At 49.2% G+C, this 26,829-nt stretch overlaps 1 protein-coding gene across 2 annotated transcripts in view; it reads left to right on the top strand.

The window, feature by feature from the left end:
• Positions 1-297: 297 nt before the first annotated feature.
• Positions 298-26,829, top strand: part of UBTD1 (ubiquitin domain containing 1) — a 52,591-nt gene continuing 26,059 nt past the window's right edge. The window contains exon 1 of one of the 2 annotated variants that reach the window (XM_071221168.1): positions 298-723. Coding sequence is in view for 1 of the 2 variants with exons in the window: in XM_024563177.4 (XP_024418945.1) it covers positions 654-723 (70 nt within the window). In the remaining variant the exon portion in view is untranslated. The remainder of the gene's footprint in view (positions 724-26,829) is intronic. The other variant, XM_024563177.4, reaches the window with a different exon arrangement.

Below are 26,829 nucleotides of genomic sequence, written 5' to 3'. Positions count from 1 at the left end.
GAGGGAAGGCCGCTTCTGGGCATGCAGCCGGGGGCTATTGAGTGCAAGTAATTCCTGGCCCTGCTACCCCGGAAACCGGCGGCGGGGCGGGCACCTGGCTGGGTGGGGCCGAGGGGCGGTACGCACCCTGGGGGAAACCAATGAAAAAACCAGGCCCTGCCCGAGGGGGCGGTGCCGTCGGTCACATGCGCACCTGCGGCGGGCGGTGGCGGCGCGGACACCGCGAGTCGGCGGCTAAGAGCGGGGCGGGGCTGGGTTGGGGCGGGGTTAGGCAGGTGAGTGACAGGCTCCGGGGGGCCGGCCCCAGTTGGGAGTCCTGAGCTAGCCGGGTGTAGCTGCGGCGGTGCCCGCCCCCTCTCTCCGCCCCTTCAGCGGAGCTGTTCCCTGGCAGGGCACCGTCGCGGGCCCCCCTGGCCCGGCCACCTGGGACTGTGCTGGGGAGCCGGCCACCTCCCTCTCTCCCCCTTCCCGCAACCGCAAAGTTTGTGGCGAAACCGGCGCTGGGGCAGAGCGAGACCCCGGGGGAGATCGGGGAGCAATCGATGAGGGGCGGCAGGAGCCGTTGACCCCAGACGCCGCCGTCCGGGGCAGGAGCGCGGAGCAGTTGACCAGCCCGCCGCCTCCCGTGCATGGGGGCCGGCTGAGGAGCCAGCATGGGCAACTGCGTGGGGAGACAGCGCCGGGAGAGGCCGGTAGCCCCGGGACACCCCCGCAAGCGAGCAGGTAACAACGGGGAAGGGAGCAGGGCTACGGGCGCCCTGCCAGTTGTCGCCCTCCTTGCCCGAGCCCTAGGTTTCCCGAACGACCTCCCACGGCTCCTGGCGCCTGGCTTTCCCCACAAGACTGCTCCCGAGCCAGACGAGGGGCCCCCTCCCTATCCCTGGTGGCCAGGGAAGCCGAGTTGGGGCAACTGCGAGCGCTGACCCGGCTTCGAGCTCAACTCGCTCCAACTGGGAAGCTCCGGGTGGGAGTGGGGGCGGGGGCAGGAAATGTTTGTAGACCGCAGCGGGGCCGGCGGAGGGGAGGAGGGCCGGGGCGAGGGCGCCGCTGGCCTGGCAGCCGGGCTGGGGTCGGACGCCGGCCGGTTGGGGCACAGCGCGGGCGTCCAGGCGTCCCCAGAACTCGGAGCGAGCGAGGCAAGAACAGTCGCTTCTTCCAAAAGACTGTCTGTGTCATTATCCGGCTGCAGATCGTGTCTGCCGGAATCCGACTTGCTGAAGCACCGCAGGACTCTGGGAAAGAAATCTTTATTTTTCCCGCAGGGCTTTTTAGAACCTCCTTGTCTTCTGGGAGTCTCGGAAAAGTGGGGTGTGGGGTGGGAATTGCCCTCGGGTTTTTGGGATCTTTCCCAGCTGTGGGAATGGGATCTGCTCACTGGTGATCCGCGAGGGCCGGGCAGCGCCTTCTCACTTTCTTGGTACACTCCTATCCTGGCACTTCGCCCTGGGAAGAGCGGTCGTTTCTCCAGGTCTCGTACTTACTTCCTTCTCTGGGGATGTTGCAAGGACTTTCTGAGAATGATAAAGTCGTGGCCTTTGGAGCTGAAAGACACCTTTAAACTTGTCTAGAGTCCAAATACAACCTACCTCCTATCTATGAAAACGCCCATATCCAGAGAGGATGAATAACTTGCCCAAACCCACACAGCTAGTTAGTAGTACAACTGGGGCTAGAACACAATCTCCTTTTCCACCCAATTGCCACATATCCCTTTGTGTAAGAGAAGCCACAGGCAGAGTGGTTAATGAAGTGGAAACTCTAGTTGGAGTTTCCTGTCTCTTTTAACACCAAAGGTGTGTTGGGGGGTTGCGGAAACTGGGAAGGAGGATGAAGGAAACAGGGAAGGATGTCTGTGTGGTGGACAGGATGACTTGTGGAAGAAGAAATGTGTGTTTATAGGGTGGTGGGCAAAATTTAACATTGAAATCCTCTTGGCAACCCTGGCCATTCTGACTGAGGAAAGTTGATTTTCAAAGCCTAGGGCTCTCTTCCATTCATTCATACATTCATTCCACAAATATTTATTATTTATGTACTCAGTTCACATAATTGATTTTGCCTCATTTATCACTGTTGACAACCATCTCCTACTTGAAACTCTCTCCCCTTCCCTTTTTGGCATTAGACTATCTCAGTTTTTTGCTCAGATCGCTCCTGGGTGTGGACACACTCTGGGTCAGTTCTACATTCTGTTTTTCTCTCTCATTACACTCCCTCTCAGAGAAATCTTATTCAGTTCCACAACTCTGTCCATTGGGAAGACCCCTGTGCTGTATCTTCAACTCTTTTCTCTAAAACATTAGACTCATATCTCTAAATACCCTGGACACTCTAATGTAGTTATCCTCAGATTCAGCACTTCCAAAATCAAGCTCTGCATCTCTCCCCCTCAGCCAGTTTCCCTTTGCTCTTCCATTCTTGCAGCTGCCCAACTTCATACTTTGAAGACTTCACCCTGCTGACTGACTCTGCTTCCTGGCTGCTGCCTCCCAGCCAGTCAGTCACTGGGACCTGCTGTTTCTTTCTTCAGCAGGTCTGCCCCTCTCCACTCTACTTCAAGTCCTTGTTACCTCAAGTGCAACTCATCTCCCAGGCTGAAGTTAGTTCCCCACCAAAGGCAAGTTCATCTTCAGTCATTCATTCAGTGCCTGTACATGGTAGGCCCGCCCCAAAGACATTTGTTAAATTAACCTGCTCCAAACCATATAGTTCTATGTTCAGAAAAATTTTTTGCAAAAAGTCCTTCCCTATGTCTACAAGAAGTTTAACTCTCCAAACTGTTCAAGTTGGGTCTAGTCCTTCCTTTCAAGGCATGATTTCTTTCTCTTCCCTGACAACAGGCCACCAGTGTTTGCTCATGTTATTTTCCCCTGCTTATCAAGAGCCTTTCTTCCCTTCAAGGTCTACCTCAAATCCAATATTTTTTAAAAAGAACCTTGCCTGACAATTTCACCCCCAGTGGCTTGATTGCCTTTTTTTTTTTTTTTTTTAAGATTTTATTTATTTATTTTTAGAGATGGGGAGGGAGGGAGAAAGAGAGGGAAAGAAACATCAATGTCTGGTTACCTCTGACACACCCCCCACTGGGCACCTGGCCTGAAACCCAGGCATGTGCCCTGACTGGGAATCAAACAGTCGACCCTTTGGTTCACAGGCCGGTGCTCAATCCACTGAGCCACACCACTCAGGGCTGAACAGTTTCTTCTGAGAACTTCTTCAGACGCATTACACCACTTAATTAACAATTACCTACTCCATATTATTAGTCATTTCTTTGATGTTTACAGTCATATCAGCAATTACATTGCAAGCCTTGAAGACCTGGGTTCTGTCTTTTCCACGTGTGCGTGTGTGTCTTTCTTATTCATATAACTATACACACACATATACTCAGCACTAGGCACATTGGCTTGTACAGAGGAAGCACTCAATATTTGTTGATTTTAGAAAGCTGACCCGAATTCATCTTACCATCTAAATTTTTCATGTAAACATTTTACTGAGGTATATATCTGCATTTTTACCTCGTAATGTATCATTTTTTTTTGCAATTCTGTGGGTCTCACTATGAATAGCTTTATTAATAATATCCAAAGCCAAGGAGAACCCTATAAGATGACAAGTTTGGTATAATGGAAGAAATCCTTCTTAACTCAGTGTGTACCTGGCATTCCTATAACATCTACCGCTCACCCTTTGACAAGGACACACTTTTACGTCGTAACACTAACGTCTAAGACTCCCCTAGCTCCCACTGTAACTCCTACCTTTCCTTGGTCACTGGTATAATGGAAGAAAGCCTCACAGAGAGCTAGCATGTATGTTCTAGTCCTAGGCCTATGGTTGGGTGACCTGGGGCAAATCATCAAAACTCCCTGGGTCACACTTTCAACATCTTAGAAAGGGGGGAGCTTGTACTACATCATGAGAGCCATTGGAATCAGCTTCACAAAGGCAACTATTCAAAATTGGGAAGTTATTGAGTTGAAATCTTATGCCTTGTCACCCTTTGGCCCTAGTTCTGCCTTCCTAGTCACTTGATGGGCGAAGCAGAGACATGACGCCCACTGGTCAGGCGGTGTTGGATTAGCTAGAAGAACTAGGTGGTCGTCTCATGTCATCAAGTTTTTTTTTAACTGTTAATGCAAACCTAGTGGTCTTTGTTTTCCCCTTTAGATGCGGAGTGGCCCTTGCGTACTTCAGAGAATACTTGGGGATTTACTCTTTTCTGGGGGGGCCTTCTGCTACCCTATATGTTTACCCTAGGTAGATTAATATCTCTGACCAAGAAGTGAGTGGGTGAGGCAGCCCCTCCTTTGGCCACCCCAGGATGAAATAGAGGTGGTAGAACAGGCCAGTCTCTTGCCCAGCTCCACCCTTTGAGAATGTGGCAGGGCTGAAACGCAAATATCTGATTCTCTGAGGTGCCAGGCGTATCCACTTACATTCTGGAATCTCGGGCTCGGGGTGGACAGACCCAGGGTCCTGTTCTGGGTTAGTTGGGCTTGACAACAAGTCAGCCTCTCATTGTGTGGGCTGCTGTGGCTATTCTTGAGAGAGTAATTGGGCAATCTCTCCATTTGCTCAGTAAATATTTACTGAGTGCCAGGCATCTTACTGGCTGTGAGCAGACCTGGTCCTTGGCCACATGGAGCTTACAGTTTAGGGGGACAGATAATAAACATATAGTCATGCAAATTACATGTGTTCATACATGGAAATCCTGTATGATTATATTTACAATTATGTGTTATTATATATGCTGGAGATGCTCACATTTATAATTTCAGCCCATCCTCTTCTTACATATTCTGCTGCCAACTCAACACATCCAGTATCTAAAAGGCTTCTCAGTTTAACGTGCCCAAAACAAAATGAGCTGTCCTTCCCACCCCTGCCCTTTCCAGACTTGTGCATCTCAGTTACTGGTGATTTCATCTTTCCAGGTGTCTAAGCCCTGACTTCTGCCTTTCTCTCACATCCCACATCCGCTGAATCAATAGATCTTGTTGTCTTTGCCTTAAATATATCCAGAACCTGCATCTCGCCATCTTCACCACTTTCACCCTGGTCTAAGCTACCATCGGCCTCTTAGCTGACCTTGCTACTTCCTCCCTTGTCTCCCGACAGACTATTTTCAGCACAGCAGCGAGTGATGCTGTAAATTGTAAGTCAGATTTTGTTACTCCTTTGCTCCTCATCTCATTCAAAGTCCTTGTGTTGGTCTACAAGACATGATGTGCCTTCCAACAGCTTAACTGTCTTAAGCCATCTCTTACTCTTCATTCCATTCCAGCCCCTGATATCTGATTGGGTCCCTCTCTCCCTCTCCTCCTCCAGGTCTCCTCAAACATTTCTTTTCAGTTAAGTCCTTGTAGGCCATCCTTTTTGAAATGGACCCCTTCCTTCCACCACCTCTTCTCAGCATTTTCTACCGCCCTTCCCTACTTATCTTTATGGCACTTACCATCATCTGACATTGGCTGTCTCCCCTACTGTATGTGGCCAGAGATTTTTATTTACTCACTCCCTTGTATCTGGAGCAGTGCCTGGCACATGGTGGGTGCCTAATATTGTTGGGTGAAATTAGTGTGTCTGACAGAGTCGGTGAGGTTTGCAGAAAAGCAGGAATGAGAAGACCTGATTGTGTCCCCATCTTAGATGGGTGTTAGGGCAGGTATCTGATGAAGAGACTAAACTGCAACCTTAGAGTGGTGTTTTGTTCCTGGGACTGGCTTCTCTCTCACCCAAGGCCTGGGGAAGTTCTCAAATGCCTGGGATATAATTCCCTGTTGTTTGAGAGCCTCCTGCTAGAAGATACCAGGGCTGACGCAGGTGAGCAGAGTGAAGCCCTCTAGTAGGGTCCTAGCCAGGGAGTAGCACTTGCTAGTCATTTTATGTGTGTGTGTACTAAGAGTGTCACCCCTCCCAGCTGCGCATGGTATTTGTAGTCATAAACTCCAGGGGAAGGGATGGGGTGGTCTAACAGACTGAGGCAGGGAGGAGGGTGGTGTGGATTCCAGACCGCTCTACCCCATTGACTTGTTGGGGAATTTTTAGAATCATAGAATTTTAGAACTGAAAAGGAACGTAAAGATTTCTTTAACCTCTTTTTTTCTTTTCCAGCTATTAAAAAAAGAGAGAATAAAGGTATCTCTACTCCCTGCCGAGTTCACAAAAATGTGGTACAACCTATATAAAAACTGCCTGGGCTCCTTTAAGTTTCAAGTGTGCTGAGGCCAAGGCATTGTAGAGAAGTGGTCAAGGTCAAATGTATTGAAAAGGGGAGGAGGTCTAGTCTCTTTGCCACTTGTTTGGATGGTGATCTTAGGCCAGTCATTTGTGCTCAGGTGATGCTCTGTTTAATAAATAAAAAGATGACAGTATCTTCAGTTGATTTTAGGGAGATGTTATGGGGATAAAATAAGCTGACACTGTTTTAGAAATTACTTTCAGGGCTGCACGGTCTGCTTATATATGAGGTCCCAACCCAGAACCTCATCTGGCATTGATGGGAGATAAAGCCTTCGTTCTCTGCTCCTTCCTAATGGTATTTGCACAAGCCTCTTGATCTCTCTCTGAACTCAGTTTCCCCATTTGTACAATGGGATGACTGTGACCTTGCTGTGACCTCCCAGAGAGGTTGTAAGAATCAAGTGAGATCCTGGATGAAAGGAGACTTTGTGAACTTACAAAGTTTCTAGTACTCAAAGCTATAGGATTTTTACATACAAAACCATAGCCAGTGATTTCCACCCTCCACACACACACCGTATCACTGAAGCTTACTGTTTTTTAAAGGGCAAAACTATAAATGTTTAAAAACTATTTTGGATGGGAATCTTCTGAAATGGATGATACGCTTCCAAGCAAAGTGTGCTGAGCACGAATGACTTCTCTTTGCAACTTGACAGTATTGGGTTCGCACCTGTATGTACAAAGCACTTGCTTGGTGTAGGTGGGGACCACAAGAGCTTCTTTCTCTCAGAAGTCTTTGTCTCTCAAAGAAGAGGGGAGGAGGAGGGGTGAACTGGTGGCAGGCAGAAGGAAATTGCCTGGGTAGAGCCTGTTCAGAAGGCCTGCCTCCAGGTCCCTGGCAGCAGCATTGCTGTGCGGAGGCCCCTTAATCCTGTCCCAGCTCTGAACGAGAAGAGAGGGTCCTTGCCTGATCAGGTGGTGTGCTTATGACAGCGTGAGGCCTTTAGGCTTCTGAGACTGTAGGGCAGTGGGCCAGACTAAGTGGTTCCCTGCTTCTGTGCTTTTAGGGTTCATGTTTCCACCTATACTTGTTGCTGTTTTCTCCCTGGTCACTCCCTCCCCCATTAAAAAATTGTGTTTAAATATACATACCATAAAATTTACCATTTTAATCACTTTTAAGTATACACTTCTGTAACATTAAGTTCATTAAGTACTGTTGTGCAACCATTACCACCATCCACCCCCAGAACTGGTTTCATTTTCCCAAACTGAACCTTTGTACCCACTAAACAGTACCTCTCCATTCTCCTCTTCTCTCAGCTCTTGGCAACCCCCATTCGGCTTTCTGTATCTATGAGTGTGACTACTTTAGGTACGTTATATAACTGGAATCCCACAGTATTTGCTCTTCTGTGTCTGGCTTATTTCATTCAGCATAATGTCTTCAAGTCTCATGCATGTTGTAGCATGTGTCAGAATGTCCTTTTTTAGGACTGAGTAATACTCCATTGTGTGTATTTACTACGTTTGCCTATCCGTCATCCGTCTTAGGACACTGGGGTTGTTTCCTCCTTTTGGCTATTGTGAGTGATGCTGCTATGAACGTGAATATACAAATATCTTTTTGCGACCTTGCTTTTTGTTCTTTTGTGTGTATACTTCCAAGCGGAATGCTGGATCATATCTTAATTTCTGAGGAAAACAGTAAGCTGTTTTCTTCAGCAGCTGCACCATTTTACATTCTCACCAGCAGTGCACCAGGGTTCCAATTTCTTCACATCCTTGCCAATACTTATTATTTTCTGTGGGGGTTTGTTTTTGTTTGTTTTTTGTTTTTTCTTGATAAGTAGCCATCCTAATGAGTGCGAAGTGGTATGTCATCAAAGTAATCACTTCTTGAGATCCTATCTGCTGGGCTCAAAGAGCAGCCCCTCTGATTTGTTGAGCTTGTTAGAACTGTGCCTAGAGAAAGAGTGGATGGACTCAGAGGGAAGCCCGAGGGGTGCCCCACAGAGGCAAATACAGAAGTTTGGGTGGCAAGACTATGTGACATTTTTCTGGTCAGTCAGAATTTGGTTTCTAACTATGTGGTCAGTGGTTGGGATGGGCAGATGGACAGACGGATGGATGGATGGATGTCTCCAGTTAGGCAAAGCATTTCTATATTACCATTTATCTGGCTCCCAAAGAAGGTTAATGCTCTCTTAGTCTGAGCACCCCCGTTTCAGCTCCCTTCTGCACTTCCGAGCTGCAGGACTGTGGTTCATCCGGAGGGTGTGGGGCTAGTGAAGGGCACAGCATGTCACAGTGACGCGGCAGCACGGCGCTTGTCTGCTGCATGAGGCCATGTGCTTCACTCCGAGCTGTTGGGGACAAGAGCTCTCTGCTTTCTGAACCCGCAAGGGAGGGGGACCGAGCTCAGTGTGTACCCACACCTCTGACCAGCTCCTGCTCCTCAACTCCTGCATCTACTGCCCTTGGAAAGAGGAACCTTCCAGAAAAATGGGCTGGAGCACCTTCTTTCTACAGGGTAATGGGTGGGGGGTGTGGGGACAGGGATGGCCTCATTTTTACCTGTCTTCCCTGGGAGGCTGGCACCAGAACCCAAACCTAGGTAGGCAGCCAGCCAGTCCTCAGGCAGCCTGGATCTAGTCAAGCCTGTGGACCTGGAGTTTTGTTGTGATTAGGGTTTGAAGAGACGCAATAGCAAGGGCTCTCCTTTGCTGAGTGTTTACCAGGGGCCAGGAACATCGCTGCGCAGCATCTTCGTTAGTCCTCACAACCACCCTACAGGTGAACACTACTGTTACCGTTTTATAGAAGAAGAAATCAGTCCTCAGAGAGGTGACATCTCCTACCCAAGGTCACACAGCTGTAAACAACAGAGCCAGGACTGGAACCCACGTGGTCTGATTTCACTGCTAGTGGCCAATGTAGTTCATTTTCACTAGAATTTAAATGTTTTTTAAATAGGAATTTATTATTGAATACCTTCATGCAACATGCTAGATCTATTCAGACAATCATCTTATTTCGTTCTCCTCATTTTGCCTATGGGAACTTTTCACCTGTTTCACATTTGGGAAAGCTAGTGGTCTTGATGCTGAGAAGATGCAGAGCTAGAACTCAGCTTAAGTACTTTGACTCAGTTCCGGTGATGATCCGATTGTGCCATGAGCTCCCTCCTCCACCTCCCAAGAAAAGAATAAGGGAGGTCAACTGTGAAGTCTGTAGAGAGAGCTTCAAGGACAGTAAGCACTCTGCTCCCTTCCCATTGCTGTCACCTCCCGCCTATAATTTCCCAGCCCCTTGATCCCAGCTTGCACATCTAGGGGCCACTTATACCCGGCACATAGTAGGTGCTCAATAAATATGCATTGACTGTTATTTGAAGGCTGAGTGTGCTAGGAGCAGTAGAATCTCATCCAAGATTGTGTTCCTAAAGAGAAACACAAGGAGAATGCAAACATTGTTGTTTTCTCCTCCTCCTCCCAGAATGAACTTCTACTTTCCAACTCCCAGATGCCAGGGACTTGAAAAGAGTGCCCTGGCTCTGCAGACTTGGAATTACTCCCAAATTCCTAAGGGAAAAGAGGCAACAGAGTCACATTAGCAAAGTGCTTGCAGGATCAGGTGTCACTCTTTGTATTTAATAAGACTAACAATCCTTTGCTCTGCTCAGCATTTTGCAGTTTTCAAAGTGCTTTGTCAAGTATAGCATATCGTTTGATTGTCACAGCCATCCTGTAAGGTAGGCAGGGTAGGAATCATTTTTGCTGGTTTATGGATGAGGGTACTGAGATTTCGGATGTTAAGCTGCCCAAAGTTATTGACAAATAAGTGACAGAGAGGCAAAACAGGGAAGGCAATGGCTCCACTGCTTTCTTACTGTGGTAAGAAAGGCTCAGGTCAGAGTCTCAGTTTCTCATCTGTAAAATGGGGGCAAGAGCAGTGTAGTTAAGGATTATATGGGATGCTGTGTATGAAGTGATCAGCAAGAATGCCCATACGCAGCAGATGTTAGTGGACAATGGCAGTGGGCTGTCAATGACAACCAAGGGCAAATCCAGTGTTCCTTTGGGACTTGTGTTCTACTGACTCTTGTTCAGCCTAGAGTGTTGGGAGGAGCAGAGTGTAGCCTCCCCATCCCACCTGGGAAATCTGATTTTGGCCACCCTCTGGCCCTTCCCATCGAGTCAGGGTACAGAAAGCATTTCTTTTGATTTGCAAAAGCTGAGATCCTTCATAGAGGATGTTTATAAGATACAGTTTTCTTTTTGTAGCTGGTAATTATAACAGTTTTGACAAGTATTTTATTCATGTAGTGTCCGTTTGCATTTTGTTATCCCAGCTCCTCCATCTCATTAGCCTTGAGCAAGTCATTTTGGATTTGGGGGGCCTTACAGTCCTCATCTGTAAAGTGCAGATAACAGTACCTACTGCACAGGGTTGGCATGAGAATTAAATGATTAAACACATGTAAAGTCCTTAGAATGGTGCCTGGGACGTAGTAAAATACCCAGTAAATGGCAGTTACTGATTTTTACTATTATCACCATGCTCGTCACTGTATTTGAGCTACCTGTCTCCAACCTTCCCCTTCCCCTCAAGTTGAGAAGCATGGCCGGTGAAGTTTACATACAAAGCCTGATTTCCACCGACTATACTGACTGGTTATCTATCTTTCTTGTCATTACAGTCATTCATTCAGGAAGCAAATTGGAAGCAAGTTGCCCAAGAGTGATGTTATTATAGAAATAGCCTTGAATCCAGCTTCATTTTTAAAAATATGAATCATTCACAAAAACTTGAGAACTTCAATTCTTGTCAATAACAAATCTCTTACAACACCCCCACATTCTTGCTGACTCCAGCAACAACCAGTGGCTACTTTTCTGGGCTGTCTCCTTGCAGATGCAAACATTACTTGCCTGGTAGGTCGAGGCTCTCAAGTGCCCTCAGTCCGCTGTGTCCCATCTTCAGCTTGGCAGACATCTCTGCGTCCACCGGGCACTCCTTCCTGGATTCTCCCACATTTCTCTTTGTCAACTGCAAATACCTCCTCCATAAACTTCCAGGAAACTAGTAATAAACATCCACAGCAGAGCCACTTTTCCACACTTGATATACAGCCCCCTGCAACTAGAATAAAAAAACATTTGTTTTATAATTATTATATACTGCTATTTACTGAGCCGTGGCTGTGTGGCAGGTGGTTCTGTAGGCACTTCGTACACATCCCATTGAATCCCCGTCATGATTCACTGAGGGTACGATCGTCCTCATTGAAGGGGAGAGGCTCAGTGACATTAACTATCATGTGCAGGATAACACCGTGAGAAATGGGAGGTTTCGGATTCCAGACCACTGGTTTTGGTTCTCAGTCCTGGGTTCCTTCCATGCAATGTCTACTTCACTGTCAATTTCAACTTAAAGGTTCACTGGGCTCTAAACAGGTGTAGCCGGTTTACTGACGTCATTGCTACCCATGACTAGCAAATAGTCCACTTCTGCTAGTTTTCACACTGCACATCCTGAATATGCCAGCAAGTGCACTTGGTGACAACCTGCACGGATTTGTCCCTTCTTCCGCCTCTCCCCACCCCCCATACTGTGTCTGGGAAACAGACCACTCTGTCCTCTGTAATATGGGATATCACACATGATATTGGTTATTTACTTAGAGAATGCACTCTGTTCCCTCAAAATAGATGGTCACGTGACCTGCACATTTCATTTCCTGAGGCCTCGCAGCAGCTCCGGGAATCATCATCACTGGAATCTGTACCACTTCCTAATTTTCCACCACCTATGTGTTAGTCACCCTACTGGGTGTTTGGCTTCATTGTTTCAACTTTCACATCAGCCCTGTGAGGTAGGCATAATCGCCTTCACTTTACAAATTAGGAAACCGGGGCCCAGGGAAACCGCTTGCCCATGAAAGCTGAGGAACTGCTCTTCGAATCCTGGTAGTTATATCTCAAGGCTTGTACCTTAATCACTGTGGGAAACTGCCTCTAAACATTTACTGCATCTGCTTTATCCCAGGCACTGTGCAGTGCACGGGGCATGTCACAGAGAGTCCATTCCTCTCTTCAAGGAGCTTACAGTGTGATGGACTGAATAATACTGGAGCTTCTGTGATTTGTTTTCCTTTTTCCCAAACCCATTTCTGCCTGGGCACCCCTGGTGGGCAGACCCATGACACAATGCCAAGGGTCCAGGGTAAGATAAGGGGACAGTCTTGGGGCGCCGGTGATGCTCTCAATGCTGTGTTTACGCCCTAGGCTGACTTCTCTGGTTGCTGTTTGCCCTTCTTTGCTCTGTGCTTTCACATCAGGTTCACAGAACCCAGTCTGGACTCATCCCGATCTAGCCCAGTATAATATTCTTGTTTATGGCCCAGTCCAGGGCTGGCTGCGGAGAAGAAAGGGGGCCTTATTTGGCTTGAAACTTACTATGGCTTTTTATAAGACTCCAGGTGAAATTTTAAAACCATCACAAGCTATATGCACTGTCATTTGGACCCTCTCCCTGGGAAGCAGGATAGGCTAGTTTTTGGAGTCAACAGGCAGAACGAAAGTTTCATCAGGCCCTTTAATCTGCAGCCGACCCCAGCTGGAAGCTCAGCCAAGCTCTGTCCTTCGGTGACACGTGTCCCATGGAGGATCCAGGGTGGCCTGCTGTTGATCATCAAACACTTTTCCTGTGGCTCTGGACAGAGACATTCAGCCTCCTACTTCTGACAGCTCCATTCATTGGGCATTTGTCTGTGCTAGGGCCCTGGGCCAGAGGAAGTGTCCAAGGAGAGACTTCAGTCTGCAGGTCCTGTCCTACCTGAGTGCAGCCCACCACCCAGTGCTAGTTTGGGTATGGATGGCTGGAGGCCCCCCTTTTTTTTTCCACCTGAGGACATGCTTGTTGATTTTAGAAAGAGGAGAAGGGCGGGAGAGGGAAAGAAACCTCAACGTGAGAGAGAAACATCAATTGTTTGCCTCTTGTACGTGCCCCAACTGGGGACTGAACCTGCAGTCCAGGCATGTGCCCCCACTAAGAGTCAAACTCGCGACCTTTGGTGTTTTGGGATGTCGCTGCAACCAATTGAGCCACACTGGCTAGGGCTGGAGGTCCCTTTTGTAGGCTGGGTCTGGGGCCTTAGTTTTAGAGGTAAAACAATCCTTTCTTCAGAAGCCGTGAGGTTGGCAAGCTTGCTCAGAACCCATCCTTATCATTTAGGGAAGGGGAATTGGAAATTATAAGGAATTCAGCTGAAGGAACTGGTTCAGGGATGTCCTGCTACTGTAAAGTCAGAGATAGAACTGGTTTTTGACCCAGGAAATCTGACTCCATTTCCTGTGCCCTTTCTACTATATCCTACTTCATTCCTTCAAACATGTGTGCACATATTATGCATGTATCATCACCCATGATGGTTTTCCATCTATCTAGGGGAGGAAGCAAAGATGAAGGTGTGATACCATTTCAAGCAAGACAATGTGCAGACAAGTGGAGGTGAAGGCAATGTGCAGACACTTTGGAAAGAGTCGAGGTGGCATAGGGCAGGTATTGGGGTGAACGAGGATAGTTTGGAGAGTAAAGTTGGAGAGAAGCAAGTAATACTGTTTTCTTTATTGTAGAAGTACTATGTGTTCATGTAAAAAATATAGACAATACCAGAAGACCCAAAGAAGAAAATTTTATATTCCCCACCACCCAGAAAGAGTCTCCCATTCCCTATTTGGTGTTTATCTTCCTAGCCTCTTTCCTTCCTTCCTTCCTCCCTCCCTCCATCCCTCCTTCCTTCCTTCCCTCCCTCCTTCCTTGTTCCTCCTTCCTTCCTTCTTTTTCTGACAGTAGAATCACATTGGCTATATACACCAAGGTAGGGATTGTCCTGAGAGTAAACGGGGTTTAGGTCAAAGGGAGCCTGTGCTGGTTTCTACGAATGGGGTGACTGATAGGGTTTGGAAAGAGACATCCAACATCTGTGAGCCGTGAGGACTAGAGCCTGTGAGGAAGGAGGGGCCCCAGCACCCCAGACTTGGGACTCATATTCATCATCCATTACCTGAGTGTCTCAGGTTTGCTCCCCTCTGCTGCTGCCCCCAAGGGTCAAGGGAAAGAATTTCTCTGTAGTTGTCTCAGTAACTGGCTCCCCCACCCCCACCCCCTTTGTGCAGACCCCTTTCTTTCCCATCTACCACCTGGATTCTTCAGCAGAGTTCTCCGTCTCCGGAGTTGGGGACACATAGCCAGTTTTGCCACATCACAAGCTTTGCTGCTGCGCGAGGTCATTTCAGGGGAGAAACTATATATAGCGGAAGACTAGCATCAGGACAGCTCTATATTGTTCGGGCTGTTTTGCATCACCCTTCCGCTGATGCAGCCAGGGTCACCGCAGACTCGGTGCCCGATGGTGGGCGCTGCATTGTGTCTTCAGTGTCCTCTCTGTGTTCCTCAGCCAGTGCTGAGGACCCTCATCAGACCCGGGTTCTGGCCCCACTCAGGCCCAAGTGAGCTTTTAAAGGAGCAGCTTCAGGAGAGAGGCATTGGGGAGAGTCAGGTGGTCAGAGTTCTCTTCCAGTTCTACCACTTGATACCCGTGTGTATGGCGTACACCCATGATTCCCTGATTCCTTATCTGAATGATGAAGGAGTTGGTCTGGAACAGGAATTCTGTGCTAATTGTTTAAGCCAATAGAACCCCTTCAGATGCAAGCTTACAAGGTAGCTTAATATATACAACCAAGTGGGTGCTGCACTGGTTGAAGCCAGGGAGACTGGGGCCATAAGAGGTTCCACTGAAGTCTTGGGGTCCTGCAGAGCACACAGATTGAAAACCACTAGTCCAGACAACTCACTGAGGTTTCTTCCAGCTCAGGGATTTGTGGATCTGGCCTTGTGATGGCCTCTGGCATAAACGACCCATCAGCAGGGTTACAAGCTTGTGGCCTCGGAGGCTTTGATGGTCATCTTGGGTAGACTGGAGGTGTGGCATAGGACAGAGATCTTAGAGCAGAGATTTCGTAGTGGGGCATGCAGGGGGTAGCATGGAGTTTGCAGATCCGATTTGACTTGCTAGCCTGCATTGCCATCGGCTGTTTCTTCTGGCCTGCTCCCACCTGCTTTTCCTTTTAGTGCTGGTTTTTCCCAAAGAAGAGATGAAAATGAAGATATAATGCATTTTAGGCAAGGAAAGTACATTTAATTTAAGTTGCCTGGGGCTGAGTTACACATTTTATGTGTGGAGTATTTGTAGAGCACAGCGGTGCCTTTGGCAGACATCAGAAAGCCAAAATCTGGGGCCAGTTTTCCTTCATTCAGCAAGTTTGTTTGTCGAGCCCCTGCTTTGTATTCCTGGAGGAGCAGAAGGGAGATCCCAGCTGTGTTAAGACCTCTTGATTGCAAGTAACAGAAACCATCCAGACCGAGCTTAAGCAAAAAAGGCGATTTGTTAGAGGGTTTCAGGACCCCACGGCAGGATTGCTGCCCTGCTTTAAGCAGGGATTGGAAAAACATAGTTAGATTTTCCCTTTGTCTCATGTCTCTGCAGCTTGGCTTCCTGCTTCCTCAGCCCACATGGTCCCAAGTGTTCCTGCTACAGTTCCAGCCACACTCGCAGGGACTCGGATCTCCTAGTGCAAAGTCTAGATTCCCCGGAGGAGTGAGTTCCATGGGCCCAGCTTAGGTCATGTCTCTACCCTTGGTCTACTCCGCCCTGGTTGGGATGGGGTCACATGAAACAAGACATGCCTGCTAGGGACCACTCCTGACCCTGTGCAGATTCGGAACAGCTTTAGAAAAGAACTTGTGAGCCCCACAGACAGCCCCAAAGCTGTCTGCTCCTCCAGCCCTAAATGAGGAGCTCTAGTCCAAGGAGGAAACACTCACTAGCCATACAGGGGAGACAGGAAAATAAGTGACCTTTGGCAGAGCCTGCTTCTTGACGAGTACACAGCTCTTCCATTTGGGATTGTCAGACGGAGGGCACCAGGCTCCCCAACCTGGTGTCGACAGCATTCCACCCAGAGAACAGAGGGCCCTCCGGGTTAGCTCAGGGAAAGAGGGCTTGTTGGCAGGATTACAGCAAGTCATCCCAGCTTCATGGGAGCTGGGGCTGGAGAGCTGTCAGGAATGGAGGCAGCGCTGTCTTTTGGGGGCTGGTGGTCTCTCCTTTAATCTGAGCTTCTGCCTTGGCTTCCCTCTAGGTAGACCCAGCCTTCTCCTCTTATTCTTTGGTTTGTTCCATGGCTGAGCACACCAATGCCAAGTTCTGGCAGCCAGTGGATTGGATAATCTAGGTCACGGGATCACCCAGGTACAGGTAGCTCAGATAGCTAGTGGGCGGTGGGGGGAAGGCACTGATCATGTGGGATATGAGATTGTCCTTTTCAGATCTTAGGGTGGGACGGACATTAAGAAACAGTCTCCTCATATTTTCTACAGTCGGGATGCTTGTGGATGTAGGAGAGCAGAGCCTTGAAGGATGGAATGAAGGAGGGGGCTCAGGAAATAGATGCGCCTGAGCTAAAGCAAGTGTGCAGGGAGGGGTCAGAGGCAGATGTGTTTTTCAGGGACAGGGTAATAGGCCTGAAAGGTGCCTCGAAAGCTGACTTACGGAGCAGGGGTATGGAGGTGATGGGGAGCCACTGGGAACATGTGACCAGGGGAATACGGGGACTTGAGGGGGTGCTGCTGGACTCAAAGGATGGCTAGGGAAGGGACAGAGCAGGACAGAAGACAGGGAGGCCAAGTAGGAGGCTGGCAGTATGCACAAGCTGGAGGGAAAGGGTCTGTGTTGACAAGTACAGAGTGGAAGTGCAAAAGGTGTGGAAGCCCCTTAGATAGAAAGAGTCCACAGGATTGGGTGACAGGTTGGCCAAAGCAGAGCAAGGGCTGGAGATGTGGCAGGCAGGGATAGGAGCATAGGGGAGGCCCCAGCAACACTGGGGACTTGGAGAAGGGAAGCTCTTCAAAGGAGGGAGACTGTTAGCCTCCAGAGCAGTGAGGCTGCTGGAGCTCTTGTCCTTGTTCTCAGCTAGGAGAACTGTGTACGTGTAGAGCAGAAAGGGAAGTTCTGGAGTAAGGGAGGAGACTGCTGGAGATGGGTTGTGGGCCCACCAGCTCTGCTTCTCAGGAACTATGACTCTGCCCAAGTCACCTCAGCTTCTGCATCCTCAAAGTCTGCCCAGTCCCCTCCTACAGATGTGGGGAGGTCAAAGGTTATGTGCATGACAATGTTTTGTGCACAGGAAAGGCTCATGCAGATGCAGGCAGCCTTGTTGTTGTTGCTGCCTGTGGGACAGCGTGCATGGTGACCCCACTCCGGGGTCAGGAAGCCTTTCTTCCTAGATCTGCCACTCTGTGACCTGACACTGGCTCTGTGCAGCTAGCCCCACCTCCTGGGTAGGTGACGTTGCTGCTGACTCCATGTCACCTGGGGTTATGTCAATAACAGTGCCTGTCTGGAACTTGAATCTGGGGGCGCCTGAATGACTGATTAGGTCTAGGATTAGTTCACCCCACCACCGACTTCCAGCATTCCCCGATGCGTGCTGTGTGTGGGTAGAGCCCAGTGGCCAGGACCGAGGCTGAGCTGTCCTTTAAGAGAGAGAAAAGAGCAGCTGGGGGAGGGGGCTGCTGTGGGCAGCTTACCCCACGTACACTTCAGATTGGAACAGGAAGGTGATTTCTGCTCCACGTGGGCCTCCTTGGCCTGTTCTCCGTAGAGAAAGCCGTGGAGCAGTTGTTCCAAAGTTCCCAGGAAAAGGGGAAATGATGAAACCTGCATCCTGTTTTGCCACCAGCCTAGACGAGGACTTGGACAGGGATAGTAAATGGGGGCAGTGATGGGAATACCGGCGAAATCCTGGGGCTCATGGAGTCGGAGTAACAGAGAGGGCTTGAGGAGGGGGCCTGAGGTCAACCAGCAGGAGAGTTCGCGGCCCTCCTCATTCTGTCCTGACTTTTCTCCATCCGGCAGTGCCCAGCAGCCTGGTCCTTTCTACCCAGCTGCCCCTTCCTCAGGATGTGGCCCGGCTTTCCCCTACCTCCCACATCCTGCTCTCCCTTCCTTCCCTGTTGCTCACCTGAAAGCTGTCTCTCTCCTGGAAGGCCAACTTCCTGTGCCCACAAAGTCTTTGGCTTGGGTTTTTTCCCTCTAGCTGCTTCTTCCTTCTCCTACAGCCCCTTTGGCCTCCTTTGGAGTGCCTGCTCCCCCCACCCCAAGCAAGACTTTGTATTCTCCTGCCAGTTCGTTTCCACACTTGGGCCCCTTGGAGTATTACTTTTCCTAAAACATAGCAGCTGTGCATTTCACTGGCCTGCCCAGCTGTTCTTGTCCTCAGCCACAGAGGTCATGTCATTTGTGACAATAGATAGGAAATAAGAATGAGAGAGTTGCCAGGTGCCTCTGCACTGCCCATCCAGCTGCCTGCATTCCTACTAGGAAACAGTAATAGTAATAAAAATAATAAAGCTAACACTTGTAAATACTTTCTGTATTCACTTACCATTTTCTAGATGCTATGCTAAACATTCTACATTAACCTTCATAATAATGCCATGAGACAAGCTTTATGACTATGCTCTCACAGCTGAGGGAGACTGAGGCTCAGAGAGATTATGCAATTTATCTGACATCACCAGCAAGTTAAGTGGCAGAAAAAGACGAGAATGCGTGTAGGTCTGACTCCCGTGCCCATCTCCCAACTATGGCAATGTATCTGCTTCCTGCTGGAGGAGGAGAGTTGTGACCTGGCATCCCACGTCCCACGGAAACTTCAACTTCTCCTTCCCCTCCAGTTGCCTGTTGCAACTAGTAGCTAGTCCAGATCAGGAAGCCTTGCAGTGTCGTTCTCAGAGCTGTGCTGTGCTTCTCTTTTCTCCACACCCCAAACAGTGAGAAGACCTTTGGGTACTGGAGGTCATGGTCTTTTTCTCTGCTGTTGACTTCCCCGTACCAGTGGCCCATTTTACAGCTGGGGAAAAATGTTCTCCTCCTCTTTTTTTAAGTATATTTTATTGATTATGCTATTACAGTTGTCCCATTTTTTTCTCCCCTTTCTCCCCCTCCACCCTGCACCCCCCTCCCACCAGCATACCCCCCCTTTAGTTCATGTCCATGGGTCGTACATATAAGTTCTTTGCCTTCTCCATTTCCCATGCTATTCTTAACCTCCCCCTGTCTATTTTGTGCTTACCATTTATGCTTGTTTCCTGTACCTTTTCCCCCATTCTCCCCTCTCCCCCTCCCCACTGATAACCCTCCACATAATCTCCATTTCTGTGATAGTTGTTTGCTTAGTTGATTTCTGTTCTAGTTGTTTGCTTAGTTTGTTTATGTTTTTGTTTTTTAGGTTCAGTTGCTGATAGTTGTGAGTTTGTTGTTTTTTTACTGGTCATAGTTGTGATCTCCTTCTTTTTCTATGTCCTACTACTCTTAAGAGCTTATTAGACATTACCCTGACAAAGGAAGGTCAGAACTAGAAATAATAACCTAATCTCTTGAATTTCCATCTGGTGGTCTTCCCACTCAGATCATGTCGCCATTCGATTCTCAGTGCTAGAAGCACTCCCCGATGTGCCTCTCCTGCACATTCTGTATTGGCTTAGAATATTGCCCTCTTTGCGGTAGGCCCTTGGTGTTCTGTTCATGTCTGTGACCAATGATTGTCCATGGGAGAGAGGAAGAGAATGAGAGAATATAAACATCTCTGGGGATGGGGCATATATGAAGTTTGAAAAAGTATATTCAGTCTCATAATCACTTTTGGGGTTTGGAAAAATACATATATTGTTTTTTAAAGGTAAACCATTGAAAGTGGAGTTTAACAGAAATCTTGCCTGATGTTAAAGTCATTCTCCAGTGGGGCCTGACACAGTTCGGGGTGGGGGCGTGTATGTGAGGTCGGTGTTTATCAAAAGAGGGCGGTGTGTGCTTTAAAAGGCTGAGATACACGGTCTTTCAGTAGGAGAACATAGTGTCCTGTCATTTTGTGTCCTGCGGCCCCTTGGTTATTGGCTGGAGGGTCCGAGAGTGGTGCTCGCTATGTGAAGGCACCCTGCCTGCCTTGTCTCAGTTAGGCCAAACCCTCTTGGTGCTCTGGGTAGCCTACCTGATGGCTTTGCCGTTTACTTCCTGCGGTGTACTGGATGAAGGCAATGCCTAGCGTAGAGGCCCAGTCCTGAAGAGTTGAAGGCTAATCTGAAGCCTGTACCTCCATAGAAGCTCAGATGTACATTGAGTTGCTGCGTGCCAGGCTCCATGCGTGGCCCTGGGTATGCAGCTGAATAGCACAGATAAGCCCTGTCCTCATGGGACCCACAGAGTAGTGGGAAACAGATCATGCTCAAATAATCAAAATGTAATGTGTACTACAAAGGACAGAAGAGGATGTTGGGAAGGAATTATGGGGTAGCAGGAATGAATTGTTTGGAGTGGAAGATCAAGAAGACTTTCCTGGAAAAAGATACCTAAGTTGACACCTAAAGGCTGAGCCTGAGGTAGCCATGTTTGTCTCATGTGACCTCACCGCTGGCCGGGGCTACTTGCTGGCCCATCAGATGCCTGCTCTGGGCAGAGGCAGTCCTCCCAGGGCCCACTGCTTGCGAATGAACACGAGCTAGGTTTCAACCTCTCCTGGCCCCTGCTTCTGGCAGTTGTATGCTAGGCACGGCCCGGGGTTGGGGGGGGCGGGGGGCTCATCCAAGCTGGGTAGGAGGAACTGCATGAGTGCAGGCCCTTGGTCAGCAAAGAACATGATGCCTTCCAAGAAGGAAAAGAAGTCATTGAAAGAAGCAAGTGGCCACTTCATCTTTTCTCTCCTTAGTGAGGAGTTTTCTTTTTCAAGGAGCAAGGAGAGGGAGGCCAACTGTGGAGCATTGTCTAGAGCTACCAGGCTGGCCAGCGAGCATTCAGAGTCTGCCTTCATTAGGGCTGCAGTTGGTGAACCTCAGCTCTGACCTTCTTCCCATAGCAGATGTCCCTTCCACAGTGTCCTAGGAAGAGAAAAGGGCCATCAGGAGCGAGTTCTGGGGAAGCTGGTCCAGAGACCGAGGCCCAGGACCTGCGAGCTTTCATTCAGCCTCCCAAGACAAGTGCTTACTTTGTGCTGAGTTCTGTACCAATCTTGTTACTTTGGAATATCGTGAACCTTGAACCTTCTTCGTCTTCTCACCTGGAACACACTTTCTTCCCACAGGTAGGGATAATGGCCTCACATGCAAATGATGGCTGGTAAGGAAGAAGACGCTGCAGGGTGGAGAGCTCTGCTCATCTTGGGGAAGGTAGCAGGGCATGCTTGAGGGAGTGGCATTCCCAGTTCAGGTCTAGATGCTTGGACATACACGGACAATTAATTTATGGAGTAGACTAAACTCTAAGCTCTTTAGGCAGGGGTCATATCATGTTGCCCCATGAGTCTGCAGTGTTTTGCATGATGCTGGGCTCATCAGAGGCGCACAGCACGATTTGGAGATTGAATAGTCTCCACTAGCATCTCTTCAGGAAAGCTGTCCACGTTCTAATCCAGGTTTTCAGTCTCCTTGCCTAATGCCTGCCTTTGTGCCACGGCTGCGTAGTAACAGAGCAACCAAAGGTTGTTTGGGGAACTTGAAATCATGACTTGAGGAACTGGGGCTGCTTAGCGAGAAAACACAAAGGCACAGGGAGATCAGGAAGGTGGTCCTGAAATCCTGAAAGAACTGTTGCTGTGTTATTATTACCACTTAGTGAGCCCTTCCTATGTGCCAGGCCCTGTGCTAGGGGCTTCATGTACACAAATTCATTAAATCCTCACAATAATCCAGAGAGGAGCATATTATCATCTCTACTTAATCAGGGAGGGAACTGGGGTTTAGATTAGATGATCCACCCAGGATCATCCACCTGGGATTTGGAACTGATCTTTGACTCCCAAGCTCATAATTGCTAAGAGATTTTAACCTCCACACAGAGCTGCCTGGAGATTTCGTCATGTTGTTTCAGAAGACAGAGCTGGAACTCATGGGCAGAAGTTCCAGGAAGGTAGTTTTCTATTCCCCATAAGGGTGGTTTCTCTTCCTGAAGGAGAGCAGTCTGAAGTTAGAAGGAACTGCCATCCAAGAGCCCAGCTTCCACTGCAGGACCTCCTGGCTCCAATGGGATCTGGTTCAGCAGAAGCTGAAGCTCTCCTGCCCTGGCCTGATAGGGGCTTTTTCTGAATCAAGCTTTGCAGGCCACCTGAGCCAGGCACAAGCGTCCAGACTTCCTGTATCACCCCAGCCCAGATCTCTGTGTTCCATTCTCTTGTTCTTTCTGAAGCACCAACTGCAGGGCTGGGCCCACTTTTCCTCCAACAGGAGGTGGGCAGCAATGTGTGCCTGGCCCATTTTGGGGTGGGATTCAGGGCAGAGCAGACTGGATGTGCAGACCTCTTCTGGGTTCCATGGGGCTACAGGTGCTTACACGATGGCATTGATTGTCCTCTGACTTTTGCTTCGCCTCACTAACTTCCTATGGCCATGTGGCTGGCTCCTGAATGCACAGGGGTGTGGTGCAGTTCTAGAGCTCCTGCCACAACCTCAAGTGAGTTGATGTGAGAGCCCTTCTGTAAACCCCAGGAGGTTGCAGGAGCAGGTGACAACTGATTGAAATTGAGTCCTGCAAGACACAGATGAGATCGCCTCTTCAACTCCAGAGCGTTATGGCAGGACAAGAGAGTTGGAAAAGCCCGAACCTGTTGTTGTCCAGCTGCCCACCCAATGTGGAGTTGTTCCACTTGGCACCCTTGCCGAGTCCGGTCAGCTGGGCTTTCCTTGAGCAAGGCTAGCTTTTGATGACTCTAATGAGGAGAAAGTCCTTTCTTGTGTTGGCCTGGCCCTCTACAGAATATGTTCCTGTATGCTGCCTCTTTGCTCCTCACCGTGGGTCTGTACTCACTGAGCTTGGATGAGCCTGGCCAGGCCTTCTTTGGTCTCCCACTTGCTGGTTCTGCGTGAGCAGATCTGCTTCCCTTTGGTGAACTTTTTCTCACCCCTGGGAATTTGGTCAGGGTGAGCATTGGTGACCTTACAGCACGGTGAGGGTGAAGAGAGGGCATGGGTCATGCCCAGGTCATCCCCAAATGTGTGGCTAGGCAGGAAAGGCCACCCCAGAGATGCTCATTCTTGTCTTTTGCTGCTCAGGTGTATTCTGCCTCCTCTTGACCTCCTCATGTTTAATGAGTAAGATTAGAAAAGTCCTTTCCAAACAACAAGGTCAAAGCTTTTGGCTTTCTTCCTCTTTAGAATGTACCTGACTAGCAGGCTAAGAGTGTGGATGGAAACGTAGGAGCCCTAATGGTGCCAGGAACAGGACGTAACAGCTGGGAGGAGGGATTAGGAGAGGGGCCAGGGTGCGATGGCTGCGCACCTTGGAGAAGGGCCACCATTGCTGGAGGCTGGGGCCATCCTGGTGACTCCCTCCTGTTTCTCCTTTAGAGGCCTTTCACCTTCCTGCCTTCTCTCTTTCTTTCCTTTTTCTCTTCTTGTGAGGCACCCCTGAGCTATTCTGCCTTCCAGCTCTTTAGCATCTTCTCTGCCCTCCTGGAGATTTCCAGATCTTAAGATTTGGTGTCCTTGACCCACCATATTTTTTCTAATATCTTCTCCTCAGTGTTCTGCAGCCATGCCTGCTACTTCCAAGCAACTCCTGTCTGCACCTTGGAGCTTTAACATTAGCACCTCAGCCAGACGTTCTGGACACCTGCCTGCTAGCCTGCCCAGAACATTTCATTGGCTCTTGCAGGAGGTGAGATCATACTCCACAGGGATGCTTCATGACAGTGCCTTAATCCTGAAGGACAGGTCCTGTAGTAGGAATTTTATGTATTGTGGCAGGCCTGCAAGGAGGCCACTTGGGGGCAATGGACGGAAATGAGCATTTGTGGATACCTTCCAGGTGCCAGCGTTCCTGTGAGGTGGGAACAGATTTTTACAGATCTGAGAACGGTTTCACAGATTTGAGAACTCAAGCTTGCTTGGGGTCACAAGGCCAGTTAATGGGTGGGGTCAGAATGTGAATCCTCTCCTGCTTGGCTTCAGAGCACAAGCTTGTTGCCCTGGTCTATGCGGCCTCCTGCAAGTGTCTGTCTTCTTCACCGTTTCCTCACTAGTGCCAAGTCCACACTTGGCGTGAACATGTGGCAACAGTTATAGAAGGTGGAATAGGGCTGTCAGGCAGGTACCAGAGTTGAGCTGGGTGGTTGGGCACATGTTTCAGGCACCAGGAGCTAGGGAAGGCAGTGGCCATCCTCTGTCCTTGTACCTTCTGGTTGGGTATGACTTGGTGGGCACCCAAGCTCAGAGTGGAGAGATCCAGAAGTGGAATGAAGCAGAGGTGGGGCCGGGAGTAGCAGACCCAGAGCTGTGCCAGGACTGTTATCTCTACGGCTTCTGAGCCTCGTGAAGACATAGCCACCTCCTGGGCCAACTCCTTCCCCATTTCTCTTGTTCTCCCCTCCCACCCCATGCCAGTGTGCAGGCTAATTGTAAGGAGACCCATAGAGGGGCCATAATAAATGTTTGTGTGCATTTGGTTTTGTATCCCTTAACCCTTTTTTTTTTTTCCATCGAGATTCAGGCTTTTAAACCCTTGGGGGCCAGATTTGTCTTTCTGGTTCCTTCCATCGGCCCTGATGCTGCCTTTTCCCACCATTACCACAGTGGTCTTCCGCCCCTTCTGTGCCTCGTACAGGTTCCTCACAGAGTGAGTGCTCTGACTCGTGCACCCCTTCATCCTGCCTCCTCTCCTGCCACTCCTAGCTCTTAATGCGTTGGAGGGGGATGTCAGGACCCACCCTTCTCTGGTTGGCCCTGAGAAAGATATTTGAGGACCATGAACACATAGGTCCCATTGGTGCTTGGCTCACCCCATGAAGGCAAGTGCATTTGTCCATGTAAAGCTGCACTGCCTGATGGAGGGGCATAGTGATCCAGGGGCTTAAAGAATAGAAAGTTTATTGTTCTGTCTCATGTAATGGCCCTGATGTGAACAGACCAGGCAAGAGGGGCATCTCTGCTGTTTGCAGTCATTCAGGGATCCAGTTCCTTTGGAGACATTAGTCCATACGGGACATTGTCGTCTGCACGGTCGAAGCTGGATTGCCTCCATGCTCGGGTTTCCACCAGTGGAAGGGACAAGAGAAGGTAGAGGAAGCATTCCTGCTGTCCTTAGGCTCCGGTCTTCCATGGCTCTTGTCCCCTAAAGCTTACATTTCATTGGCAAGAACATAATCACATGGCCACCCCGAGTGCAAGGGAAATGTAGTCCAGCTAGGTCGCTGCTTACTAAGGAGTGGAGAATGGATTTGGGTAGACAACTAACAGTCTCACCACAAAAGATAGGCAGAGTTTTTATTTGTGCGCACTGAGAGATGGAGAATGTTTTCCTGCCAATAATACGCCCCTTGTCCGTGATGACTTGAGTACATGCCTCCCTCTTCGGCAAACATCTGCGTGCCAGATTCAGTGCTGCATAAACTGGGTGAACCAGAGGCTGAGTAAGGCAGTTCCTGCCTTGTAGCAACTCAGTGTAGTCTGGGGAGGGCCGGCATGGAGACCAGACAGTCTTTCAGAGTCGATAGAGATTCTTTCACTCTTGTGTGCAAGGCACTGCAGGGGTGGAGCAAAAAGACCACCGATGCCCTCGATGTGCTTGCAGTCACGTGGACTAGGAGATGGGAATGCAGTGCTGGGAACAGGGCTGGCTTGGAGAATTCGGAGGGCGTCACTGAAGAGGTGATGTTCAAGCTGGGTACAGAAGGGTTCAGTTTCAACAGGTGGCGTAGGGGGACCAACAACAAAGGCATGGAGACTTGGAGGTCCTTGTTAGGTGGGTGGCTCGGGTGAGCTGTGAGCATAGTGGGAGAGAGTGAGAGAGAGAGATGTCTGCCTGGCTCACTTCTTGCTCTGTTATGGCCTCTGCATCTGTCTTTTGCACCTGGCCACACTGTCTAAAATTGTGCCCCTTCTTATCGCTTTATTTTTCTGCTTTATTTTTAGCATAATGCATAACCTGGCACATCGATATTGACTGTGTGTCATCTACCTCTTCCACTAGAGTGGAAGCTCCATGAGAGCAAGGACTTTCCTTTGTAAGTACCTGGCAAATAGCAGGTGCTTCAATACTTGGGGAATGAATAAATGAGTGAATAGAGATGTGCACTGAAGATTATAGTTTTGGAGAACCTTATTTCCGTGCTAAGGAGTTTGGCTTTTATGTTATAAGCAGTGGGGAGCCATGGAGAGTTTTTGAGCAGGGAGTGACGTAATTAGTTAGGGTTACTGGCAACACAGGAAGATGAGAGCGTGCCCTTTCCCGGGCCCCAGCCCAGCCCCAGAGCAACATAACCTTCAGCCTGGTGCCCTCCTGTGCAGTCCTGAGACCTATTCCTGGGCACAGTCATTTTGTTTGGGGCCAGGCAGAGGACTCAGTCTGTGGCGAGCCTGTCCCTGGCAGTGGGGTGTGAGCTGACCTCTGCCCTTCTTCTGGGGGCCAAAGAGCGTCTGACGAGCACTCCTGGGCACTGCTGGTGGAAGTGAAAATTGATGCAGTCTTTCTGGAAAGCAGTTTGGGAAAGGTACCAAGAACCTTAAAAATATCTCTAC

This window comes from Desmodus rotundus, chromosome 4, assembly GCF_022682495.2.
Source record: "Desmodus rotundus isolate HL8 chromosome 4, HLdesRot8A.1, whole genome shotgun sequence".
Taxonomy (NCBI): Eukaryota; Metazoa; Chordata; class Mammalia; order Chiroptera; family Phyllostomidae; genus Desmodus; species Desmodus rotundus.
This window is presented reverse-complemented; position numbering and strand designations above follow the sequence as displayed.